General features: G+C 37.9%; 1 protein-coding gene across 1 annotated transcript in view; it reads left to right on the top strand.

Moving 5' to 3' along the window:
• The window catches only part of LOC139135311 (scm-like with four MBT domains protein 2), a 31,482-nt gene extending 18,890 nt beyond the window's left edge, over positions 1–12,592 (top strand). The window contains exons 9-19 of the mRNA XM_070702653.1: positions 199–448; positions 823–905; positions 1,507–1,738; positions 2,350–2,392; positions 2,866–2,960; positions 3,356–3,608; positions 3,961–4,136; positions 4,504–4,886; positions 5,541–5,744; positions 6,205–6,327; positions 7,351–12,592. Coding sequence (XP_070558754.1) covers positions 199–448; positions 823–905; positions 1,507–1,738; positions 2,350–2,392; positions 2,866–2,960; positions 3,356–3,608; positions 3,961–4,136; positions 4,504–4,886; positions 5,541–5,744; positions 6,205–6,327; positions 7,351–7,491 — 1,983 coding nt within the window. The 3' untranslated portion in view covers positions 7,492–12,592. The remainder of the gene's footprint in view (positions 1–198; positions 449–822; positions 906–1,506; positions 1,739–2,349; positions 2,393–2,865; positions 2,961–3,355; positions 3,609–3,960; positions 4,137–4,503; positions 4,887–5,540; positions 5,745–6,204; positions 6,328–7,350) is intronic.

Genomic DNA, 12,592 nt, shown 5'->3' with positions numbered 1-12,592 from the left:
GCAAATTTCATTTGAAATATGCGGCAGTGCAAAGTCTCATATACTGTAGTCTCAGGCAACCAAGGAATTTAGGTAACATATTTATTGAATATTGAATGGTTGTGCCATGCAGTCTATAGAGAGAGATGAAGCTTCCTAATAGTTATACATTACCAATAATTACAATTTGTTTGCATCAAATGCCTATTTAACGTGCAGAACCAACAAGAAGTAGGGGAACATCATTTTCGTGTTGGCATGAAGCTTGAAGCCATAAACCCCAAGGCGCCCTCACAGATCAGTCCAGCCACTGTGGCCAAAGTTTTCAACAGTCAGTACTTCGTGGTTGAAATTGATGACCTCAGTGCTGATAAGGGCAGATTGCAGATCCTGTGCTATGGTGGCTGTGGTGGCATCTTCCCCGTTGACTGGTGCAAGTATCACGGTGTACAACTCACACCGCCTAATGGTTCGTATTGCTTTCAAATTTCACTTGTTCACTTTTCTATCTTGTTAGGACAGATCGCTAGATGTGACATGCAGCTAAGATTAAAGCCAAACTTCCATGGAGAATTTACATTTCGCAGCAAAATCCACCTCCTTGTGTCCTCACAGAAAATCGTTATCTCCTTGTGAAATGTAATGATTGTACTTCATGAATGTGATGTCAGTGTTGGCAAGATATTTGAGTAACTGTAATAGCCTACTGTTTTTCTCATCGCCAGAGTGTTTAACCTATGAACAATAGGAGTTAAATCTCAGGACATGACTATTACTCTTACTGTAGAATACCAGTTAGGCCTTTGTCCACATTTTTCTGATGCCCAATATATTTTTTTTCAGGCTATGAGTGTACATCTTTTGATTGGAATGAGTACATGAAACACTGCAATGCTGTTGCAGCTCACAAGAGTTTGTTCAGAACAGTAAGTGCTGACAAATTACTAGTTTCATTTTAGTAACTCCACAGGTGGTTTTCCTGTGATCATAGCGTATGACATGTTGACAAAGTAAGTGGGTATTTGAATGATTTCAAGAGATGCATCGTACAAGGGCTTAAAGAAACATTAGCATCATTTAAAATGTCAGACTTTTCAAAATAGATCAGCTCATATGAAATTTGAGACAGTGGTCAAAATTTGACTGATTCATAGCAACAAACTTAAAGTTGTTTTAGAAGGTTCAAAGAGAAATAGAACCTGATAGTCAACAGAACCTTCAAGTTTACTTCTTCCCAAATAATTCTTGTAATTGCTGATGGGAAAATGCTAACAAAAATAATCATAAGAGTATTGTAGTGATGTATACAGTACAAGTCAAGTGCTGAAACTGTATACAGATAATTTTCCCTTTTGCATTTGGGATAATTTCCCTGCATATTTATTTTTACTGTATAAAGTGAGTGTTTTCCAGAGACGGTACAGAAAAAGGAATGCAAGATATAGCGTACATGGATACTTGACATGCTATGGGAATTTTGTCACAATGAACATATTCACCTGGAGTTGTACTATGTGTCTTTCACAGGTCTCCGCTCACGATTTCCAAAGAGGAATGAAGCTGGAAGCAGTCAATCCATTCAATTCCCTGCAGATCTGTGTTGCCACAGTTACTAAGATCATCGACAGGCACATGTGGTTACATTTTGATGGTTGGAAGCTGCCCAATCACATCATTGATGTTGAGTCACATGACATCTTTCCAGTGGGCTGGTGTGAGACGACTGGTTTTCCTTTGAAGCAACCAAAGAAGCTGCTCGGTGAGAATTAATTGCAGTCCGACTCTGTGTTGCAGACACATGAAAACTTTATGAATGATTGCAGAAGTGTAACTGTAAAACAAAGCAAGCATTTAAAGCAGAATTAAATTAGGGTTTAGCATGTACTTTGCCAAATCGATATCAAGGTTGTTTGGTATATGAAACTGTATGAAAATTTCACGTTACACCCTCCCACCACCAGTTTGAATGTTGAACACACTATGGGATGAATTTGAAATGGAATGTGTTTATCAAGTCTACCAAACTTTTGCCTCTTGAAAGAACTTGGGCAGATTTGTTTGTTAGTTAAATACTGTGATACAGAACAGCTTTGTCGTAGTACTCCTACCTTGGTGATGTATCACATCATCTGATACGGTGTATTCCACCATTGCAATATCCTATGAGAAGAATTTTCCGTTGCATCAGATGGTTTGTTGTTATATTCTAAGAAAGCTTTTAGAATGGATGGAAAATCCTTGTATGTGCCCCCATGTGCTGCTTTGTTAGTTTCTTGACATTCAGCTGATTGTGCAGATATATGCATTAAAAGTACTGATTATTCAAGAAAGAAAATTACTCACTTCGGATACCTCTATTTCTGTTTCCAGTCAAGAAAACAAAGAAAGTGGCTGTAGTCTGGCCAGAAAAACAGTAAGTCAATGTCTGTGAAGTCCCAGAATAATCAGAAAAATTACTAGAATAGTGTGCAATAGCAATTCTTGATTGCGACAGATTAATCCAAAAGTTGGCTACAATTGTGTCAAATTATAAATATGTGTTTCTCATTGGACATGGCTGTTTAGTTTGATGTAACTTGACTAAGACAGCTGAACCACATCCTAAAAACTGATTTAATGCTCTTAAGTTTTATTACCATTGAAGGAAAGTACTAAGATTTGAAGATAATTTGTACTTTGTATGATTGAGAATGACAGTTTCTCTGTTTCTTGCTTTTAGAAATCAGGCTTTTAATTGAATTGATTTTCAGAGAGGCTGAGAAAACATAGCACCATAGAATGCAGTGTAGTAGATCTGTTTTCCATAGCTAGCTCGTGTAGTTGTCATGAAACAACATACAGTATTACAACTCTGAAGACGACTCAAGGAACACTTTCTTTTCACAGAGTCTCAAGTAAAAGTACACCTTTGAGTCCTGGCAGGGATCTGTATCAAAAGATGCGAGAAGGTCCTCCGAGAGGAGATGAATCCGGAGAAGAAGGTAAAACACTACAGCTAAGATACACCTCATCTACCCTGAACATATTACAAAATTGAATGATAGAAAATTACATCTGTTCAAAAATTCCAAAGTGTTGGCATTTTCTGTACTACTATTGTTGGAAAACAAAGTAGTTTATTTGCACCCAACAATTTCCAAAGTACCTTACATTTCTGTATACTACATAGTCCCCTTCCCAAGATAGTTAATGTAAGATTACCAAGATTTTCAGAGACCTAATAATAATACATCTCATTGAAATGCATAGTAATTAAATTTATCAAACTTCTGCCCTAAGCAAAGTTTCTCTGCTATGATATTACCCCTTATAGTGACATACAAACACTGTGTTTAGTTTAGAGGACAAACCTGTATCTTTTCTGATATTTATTCAGCCACCAAGACTTCCCACTGGAGTCCAAAGATATTCTTCAATCACAAGTGTTTCTCAGGGCCGTACCTCAACAAAGGTCGCATTGCTGAACTTCCCAGAGCGGTTGGGCCTGGCATTGTAACTTTGGTGCTGAAAGAAGTCATTTCCCTGCTAATCAACGCTGCCTACAAGCCACCGAGAGTACTGAGGGAACTGCAAGTGGAACACGAAGAGACTGCTGGAATGAACGGACATCTGCAAGTCATGAAGGCAAAGTAAGCATTCAAAACGTCCATCTCAACTCTGTGTGTTACATTGCAAAGACACCCAGTCCAATGAAACCTGTCACTTTGCATATTTGTCTAGTCAATGAAAGACACATTATAAGTCAAGTCAGGAAAAGTCATCATGTTTTTAAACTGTCCACTCAAGACAGGTCACTGAGTGACAGTAAAGTTACAGTCTAAACAGTCTGAAATTATCAAACGTAAATTATGTGGGGTATGTCATACCTTACTAATTCAACCAACTGGACTTTCTGTTGAACCTGGCAGGAAAGGAGGTTAAAAGTGCTTTCAAGCATGTGGCTGGTCTGAGTAGATGACAAGGTAAAATTTTATTTCTCAGATACAAAGGCAAGAGTTACAGGGCCATGGTAGAGATTTGCAAAGCTGCTGATGAAGTTGATAAGTTCTGCAGGGACATGTGTATTAAACTCGAATGCTGTCCTAATTTGGTCGCTGTCAAGCAGGTGGAAGATAACTGCCCTGAGAACTGTTCAACCCTTACCAAGACCAAATACAGTAAGTTGTCTTGAAGTGCACTCAGTGTTTAATATGGGAACAGTTAGATTTATAGCAAATTTTTGGTATATTTTGGATGTGAAAGAGTTTTAATTTGAAGAAAATTAGCTTGTTTGGACATTTTAGGATTTTCTTATACTGAACACCAGCATACATATATATGGTGTACCTGAAGGACACAGGCCCAATCTTTGCCGTGGAACTTATTGAGTTGATTTGGGGGCCTTACCTTGGCTTTGTAAAGTAACTTGACAAATAAATTTCTATGGGCCCTTCAGTCCTACCTCAAAAATGGCAGAAGAGATATGACGACATTTTCCTTTCCAATGGTACGCTTACACAAAGGCACATTTTTCTGTTTGTTCAGCACACTATTACGGTAAGAAGAAGAGAAGCAGAATAGGCAGGCCACCTGGAGGCCACAGTAACCTGGAACATGGCCCAAAGAAACCAGGAAAACGCAGGAAGAAGAGGAAACCATTCGTTCACAGGAAAAAGAGAACATCGTCCAACGAGGAGGCTGGAGAGAGGAAAGAGAATGAGGATGAGGAGGAAGAGGAAGAAGAGGAGGAAGAGGAGGAGTTGGAGAATGGAGAAGGGGAGGATGAAAACAGCGGTGAGGAACAAGTGAAGAGAAAGAGAAAATACAAGAAAGACAAGGATAAGAAGATGGAGCTTAAAGTTGGAATGAAGAGACCACTGATTATGACTAGAGCTAAGGCTCTGTTGGAATCAGCCAAACGAGCAAAGGTGAGACTCTTTTTGCTTTTCTTTTCTTTTGTCAAGTATGTTTACTTGTGTCCAGATAAACATGGTAGGTAGTTGATCATAACAACAAAATGTTGAGTTTATACTACTTTCAAGAAATAACAGACATAGTTACGAGAGGTAAGTGACAATTCTGCTTGTCATTCAACAAAACTAACAATGTTTGATAAGTATGAAGATGATAATTTACATTAGTCAAACACACTGTTCTTCAGAAATCAATCAAATTTCTACCTCTGCCTCACATCAACACTGCAGGGAGTTAAAATAACTAGGTAGCCTGCACTCTTAAAGATTGTTGGTGATTTACACAGTGACAGGCATGTACAAGTTGTGTAAAATAATTTTAGTTTCAACAGTTGATTGCAGGCTGCATTAAATCAATTTCTTTATCTTCTTCCTTTGTCAGAACATAATGTGATATGTGGTTTTCATATTATGTTACATGCCATTAGTAGACGTAGCAAACTGTGGTTTTTCCCACAGTGCATTCTCGACAGTTTATCCCCATTTTAAGAAGTAAGTTTGATAGACTTTCTGAAAAAGTTGTGAAATGTGTCAGATGGAATATTACTGCAGTTGACATTGTCATTTCACTTTGAAGATATTACTGTTGTGTTTTATTGTGAAATACAGATGCCTAAGTTGGTGCTGCCAGACAGAGAAAGAGGCAAGAAGATGGTGACTAGATACGGAGCACTTGCCAGCGGCACGTCCCATCACCATCATCATCATCATCATCATCACCAGCCACACCAACGCCACCAGCGTCACAGTCACCATCGCATTGATAACATCAATCCATTGGGGGCCATCCCAAAGAAGAAATCAGAACCAAAGGTAAGTAATTGCACGTCTTGTGTTTCCATTCTGTTGTAGTAAGTGCTGTGAGTCTCAACAACTGTTCAAATTTGCGGTAAAGGAGTTTTGCTTGGTTTTCTAAGGGTGATGTTTATTATGTTTGTACTTTGGTGTTTTCTGTGATTCCATTAAAAAATCACCGCAGGCTTCTGGAACTTGCTGTCAACTCCTGTTATGAGATTAAAGTCACACTCAAAAAAGAGCATACTGAAAAAATATACAGCAGTGCATTCCAATGACTCGGCAACATCAATTTGCGTATTTAAATTCTGTAGCCTGTCAAAGATAGCATCAAATTTGTAACTTTGGATGTTTCTTTCATTACCACATCAGAGACACAGGGTGAATCACAGCATTCAATCCATGGTTGATTATCCATCGACACGGGCTAAACAGAAAGCTTAGCTACACCAATTGTGTATACATTTTGATGTTGCAGGAAAAAGAGGCGGAAGACATACTGCGATTGAAGAGCAACCCATTACACTGGACTGTGGCACAAGTTGTTGAATTCATCAAGGCTACAGACTGTGCTCCCTTGGCTAAAATCTTCAAAGACCAGGTAGAGCATTCATTTTTTGCTGACCACTTTCGCGTAGATGCACTCTCTTACTCTTATTCACATTATATCCATCAATAACCAAGGTCCCGTATATGAATGTTTGATGTCTAATTCTTATCACAAAAAGTCACCAGTACTCAAGTCAGGATATCTGATATATTTTATGTTGTGCTCGTTACAGCACAGTAGTACAGGAGGAACGGTTGTGTTCGTCACAACACATGATTTTGTGGTATTTTTGTTTCATATCAGAAGTGATCTATCTTGCCCCAGGCTTGCACTCTGAGTGCAATGTCGTATAGATGTTTGATAAAATCAGATTTGGTGTGTATACCAGAAGGACGTTATCAAAGATCTTGCATGATTTGCCTGTGAACAGAGTTTGAATATGCATTTAGTAGTTGACCTCTAGTCACGTTCCAAGTACCTAAACATCGTAAATAAAGCAAAAATGATTAAAGTTCGCTCCACAGACTGCAACTAGTACTTAACTGTGTACAGAGCCTAATTTTTAATACAGACAGTCAGTGAGATTGATAAGATACTAGTAGTCCACTGGTTGATTAGTAGAGTTAGTGAAAATCCAGAAATCTAACAGTCACCTGAAAATCATGTGTAAAGTTTTTAAAGTGAGGTTGTGTACGCCTCAAAAGTGAAAGATTTTATCTTTAGCTCAAACTTTCTGGTATGAAGCTTTTAACCATTCTCTTACCAAATTAAGAATAAAAATCAGGGGTCACAGCACAAAGTTAGGTGCTAGAGAGACCAATTACCTAAGATTTCTCGATATTTGGAAATATTTGGAATTCAAAATGGCTGCTATCCTTGTGTTAACTCGGGGAGAAAAACTGTTCGATTTTCGAAAAACTAAGATGATAAAAGTTTTTCTTACATTAAGAGCTTTCAAATGAGCCCCCCACAAGTGCAGGGAAATCAGAAACGTGTTGATAAAATTTGAGATCCCAAATATCTGTCCCCGAGGCGCATTCTACCTTAATGCCAGCTTTCATCTTTTTATTGCAGGAAATTGATGGCCAAGCACTGCTTCTTCTAACACTGCCAACAGTACAGGAATGCATGGAATTGAAACTAGGACCAGCTATTAAACTGTGTCACCACATAGAGAGGGTGAAGATTGCCTTCTATGAACAGTATGCCAAGTGAACCCATGGACATCTGCAATTCTGCCGCTATGCTTACCAGTCTGCCAAACAGAAGTAGAAGGTTCGGTGGTGCAATCAAGCAGCAAAATAATCAAATACTGGTCTGTGCATAATCTTTCTTTGATGGAGAGTGCACATGCAGAGCTCCATATGGCACATAGCACACAAAAACTTGAAAAATAGATGGTTCCTACCATTTTGAAAAAAGTCAAAATTAATTGACTATTGTGAAACATTTAAGCTGTGCAGCACTACCAAGCAAGTACAATTTGACTGATGTTGGGGATGTGCCGGCCGTCCTGCTGCTCTGATTGGAGAAGATTTCAATGTGGATGTTAGGAGGTCTAGTTTGGACATCAAGGCCCTTTTAATTTCTACAGCGTTCCATCCTGTAAATAATATGTAAATAGACAAATGTATGGTCCAATGTGCTTGATCATAGTGCGTAGCTAATCTGCTTGGATCCATGAACAGTTCTTGCTGTCAAAAGTATCCCTAAGCTGATTGTAACACCAGTATACCCAACCAGACCTGACATCAATGTTGTAGTAGGCCCTTGCGATAGTTCAAATGCTTTACAGGCAGGTCCATGGTAAGCCATGGCTGATCATTCTGTAGAGACCCATCTGATGAACGTGCCCTTGGTTATCAGATGTGTATGTGTTGTTCAGATACATAGTAGGCAGCCTTACCAAGAAGCCGATGGCCATGGAAGTGCATTGCCAAGCTATCAGAATCGGAAACGGAAGCCATTTTGTTCATCAAAAGAGTACAAACTGAAGATACCGGCATCTAGGGAAGTCACACTGCGATCAGAAAGATGTGAAAAGTGTAAAAGCATTTACAAGCAATGAAGTGCCACGTTTAGCTGAAAGTAGACATGATCGTTTCTTAACAGAAAACCTGTGCATGTGCATAGGACAATGGCACTTCCGACAGAGTACATTTCTCCAGTGTTCTTACTTCACAACTGATCTACAAAGACACCACCAGGTGGCTATAAAATGGTATAAAACAATGTATGTAGCACAGGGTGAAACATAAATAGTGAATGCATGCACAGATTAAGCCATCGTGAGACCACATGTAAAGACACTATCCCATTACAGTCCAAGGCTAATAGTTGAGTGTATCCATCAGTTTGGAAACATGCATCCAATGTTCTTCAACAGAATGTTGATAGTAAAGCTATTGGAATATGTTTTTCCAATTTAGTAAAAAGAAGCGATTGCATGTTTGTCATAGCATGATCCAATGTGAAGTAAGCAATGCCAACCATATATTGTAGTAGGTTGAATGTATGCGAAGTTCAAAAGTCAGTTCTGCTCTGTGTGTGTGTGTGTGTGTGTGTGTGTGTGTGTGTGTGTGTGTACAAGGAGTCCAACATTTTTGAGATGTTTGATTTAATACTCAGGCTAGGTGTTTTAAGGACAACATCAGATTTTCATTCAGGATGGAAAAAAAATGGGTAATTCAAGTTTTTCCTCAAACACCTCTCTCGCTTTGCAAGTTAAATCAGCTGAATATTGATCAGGTTGATCGCTGAAAAATTTTACTTCAACTGGCAAGTGAAATTGTTTTTGTTAGGTGTAATTTTTTGGATGAAAATCATTTCAATCCTTCAGTTTTTTGGTCAAATATTGATTTTGTGTGGTAAAAGGTGAAGCATCAAAAAATTTCAAACACTGTGGACTACCAAGGTGTGTGACACCGGTGTCCAGTGACATGATGTGCACATATAGCCAAACCCTTAGTTAGGAAGTGCTGATTTGGGGTATCTGTCAGATGCTGTGGTCAAGTCCAAAGCAAAGTAGCTGCCCTTTCAGTGCAACAAGTTTGTGAAGTTCTTGAAAGGATGATATGAAGTGGTTAGCAGAGCTTGTTTGTTATCGTAACTCAACAGTTGGCTGAGGTTAGGACATTGTTCTAGGTGTTTTTTCAGTCAGGCTGGTTGAGTTTGCGTGAGAGAACACCTTAGTAAACCGTCATGTGTGGGAGTATTCAGCGTTAGTTGAAGTTTCATGCGGGTGCATTGTTCACTGAAAACAGATAAGATTGTGATATATGAGAACTCTTGTGAGTGCCAGTTTAGGGTTGAAAGGGGAATAAAGTTGACAAAGTATGCATGATTACGGTCTTTGTGTGAGGACTTATCAAAGGTTCTTGTTGGCTTTTATCTATTTTTTCAAACTGAAATGAAATTTGTTAAAAAATATTCAGTTGTACAAAGCAAAAGTGTAAATACGCCAGGGAAAGACAGGGAATGAACAGAGAAAATATTTTCATGCATGCATTATAAAGAGATTTCTTTTGGTAGGGGGTGTTCACCAATTTCTATGCAAGGAAACCAGGTGGTTGGTATGAGAGCTGAGTCATTGTTATAGCCATAGATGTGTTGTGTGTGATGGTGTTTGTAACCACTTTGTGCTCTATATATGCCATGTGTACGAGGAAAAACTGCACTCTGCCTTGTTTGTTAAAAAATTCTGCTGTCGCACAAAGAGACATTGAAGTTTTTCTTTAGAAATTGCAGATACAGGAGCTTTAATGGAGCATCCTATACTGCCTGTATTTGTCTTATATCCTATATACTTGTACAGTTCATCTATATGAGTGTTCAAGGTAATGCTTGATCTTATAAGTAGCGATGGAGGGTGTACTGTTGTGGACTATATGAGTGTTCAAGGTAATGCTTGATCTTATAAGTAGCGATGGAGGGTGTACTGTTGTGGACACATTACAGAACAGTACACTTCTCTCTTTTAGTCTAGGTCATAGTAAGGATTAATCCTATTACAAGTGGAGAAAAAAGCTCTCCTGTGTCTTATAGAAACCTCTGTTTCCAAATTTTAACCTTTAATTGAATTAAAGAGAAAATACTTTCGTGGAATGTCTTTTTCAAGGTGTCAACAATAGAATTTTTTTGTATTTTTAAAGTGTCATGATAAGCAAGTAAAGGCATCTTTGTTCTGCTTTCTACCTTAGTGCCCCAAAACAAGAAGACCTGTTTCTTGTCAAGTTATATTGATTCCATAATTGTTCCATAAAAAATTTGCAGTTCCTCTTTGCAAAGTATTCCATGGCCCATGGGTGAACAGATCCAGTCAGTTTGGTATTGATGCACTTGGGAATTTATTTTGCCCTGTGAGGTCGTTGCCCAAGTGTTTTACATTTAATAGACCATTGAATACGAATGGGATCTCACCCCATGATTAAGGATTCATACCAGACTGCCAAGCTTTTCTGGTAGTGCTTCAAGAATACCTTTTCACTGATCCTCGGGATCTTCCAGATGGATTTGGTCATCTCTATGGTCAGAGCAAATGATGCCCATTCAGATTGGAGATTTTGACAGGATACACAAACTCCTGATTATGTTTATTGCTTATTTAAACACCATCAATTGACGATAGCAGTACATTTCATTTCAAAATTTCACACATTAAAATCGTAGAGTTTCAAATTTATGACTCTTTCTGAAGTAAAACAACACATATGAACTTAGTATATATAAGCATTATGCTGTATCCGCAATATACATATGAGAAACATAATAATGTGATTTCCACTTCAACATTTATTGAGAGCTGTAAATATTAAAAACAACTCTGAGTCTTTTTTGCCTGAATTTTCTCACCTAAGGTGTAAAATTTAACAATATACAAAGTATTGGAAGGGAAATCCAAAGCCAAAAGTGAGCTTTACTGATCTTTGTCCTTCTTAGATTAAATGTATGAACAACACAGTTTGTTGAAATAAGCTGTGCGGATGAATTAACTTTTATTTGTTTTTAAAATTAGTCACAGGAATAAGTGACCGTGAAATGAGCCGAGATAATATGCAGAATGTGTGCAGTGTGTGAGGAATCTGGGTTTGAGAGAAAGGGAGAGTTCCTGTGATGAAATCATAATCAACCTTTAAAATGTGATTTGTATGCTGTATTGAATGGTTATTGCATGCCTGGCTTGTGAAATGCTAATTTTATGCAGTAAAGGGTAATTTTTTCAAGTCAGACTAGACATTTAAACCCTTCAGGATTTTGTCACAACCATGCATATTGTAGTGTAGTGTAGTGTAGTGTAGTGTAGAGGTAGGAAATTTTACAAATCACATATTTCTGCAGGTGATCAAGAAATACAATTAAAAGCATTGATATTTTGAGAATGGTGTTTTGTTCTGTACTACCCAGAGACTTCACAAGGGAATGAAATGTACTTCATTGACTTTGCACAAGTCATCTAAAGTTATGTTCAATTCTGTACACTAATTTATGTCAACATTCTTAATTTCTGTGCTTGCCATTTTTACCTTGTATCTCCGTTGTTTCCATCATTTCCAACCGTGTGCCAAAAATAGTTTTACTGTCATGAAAATACAGCATGGGTAAAACTCTTGTTGTGGGTACCATTATTACAGTAGTTGATTACTTTGTCTAGTTATTTCGTATCAATCGTATATTTCAAATACGATTGCTTTTTATCTGGCAAGATTCCCCATCCCTTTCCTGAACATTATGGGGATATGGTGTATCATGTATGTCTTATGTGTTGACAATTTTAAATTTGGGAGGTATCAGTCCAAACACAAACAGACATGCTATGTAGAATATCAAGTTCAGTACATATTTGGGGAGGGGTGGTGAGGACGGCAGGATGTATGTATCAGCCACCTGCCTAAAATTTGGGAGTTACCAGTAGAATTACAAGTTCAGTACACATTTAAGCATTTTGTTCTTTTATTTCAGTAGGAAGTGTTTGTTTTTGTAAAATTTTGAATAAGTTGAACATTTTGAAACTGCCCTAGAGAGAAAGATTTCATTTGTGATCTGTGACATGCCCTCCTCTTGGAGGATTTTTGAGCATAGCATCCCTATAGTCAAGAGGTAATGAATTTCTTGGGTAGTATTAGAATCAGACAAAAGAGAAAGCAACCAAAATCTTTTTTTTTCCCCGTGAATTATTGATATTATAAGAAATATATATATTTTTGAATCTGTGACTTCAAGAGAAATGAATTTTTCTGTGAGAGAGTGGTTCAGGAGGACAAGAAATGGCATTTTTCAATGTCTGCAGCTCAATAAATAAAGATATGATTTTTGTGAA

This window comes from Ptychodera flava, chromosome 6 (assembly GCF_041260155.1).
Source record: "Ptychodera flava strain L36383 chromosome 6, AS_Pfla_20210202, whole genome shotgun sequence".
Classification (NCBI taxonomy): domain Eukaryota; kingdom Metazoa; phylum Hemichordata; class Enteropneusta; family Ptychoderidae; genus Ptychodera; species Ptychodera flava.
The sequence above is the reverse complement of the archived record's forward strand: the minus strand, read 5'-3'. Positions and strand labels throughout refer to the sequence as shown.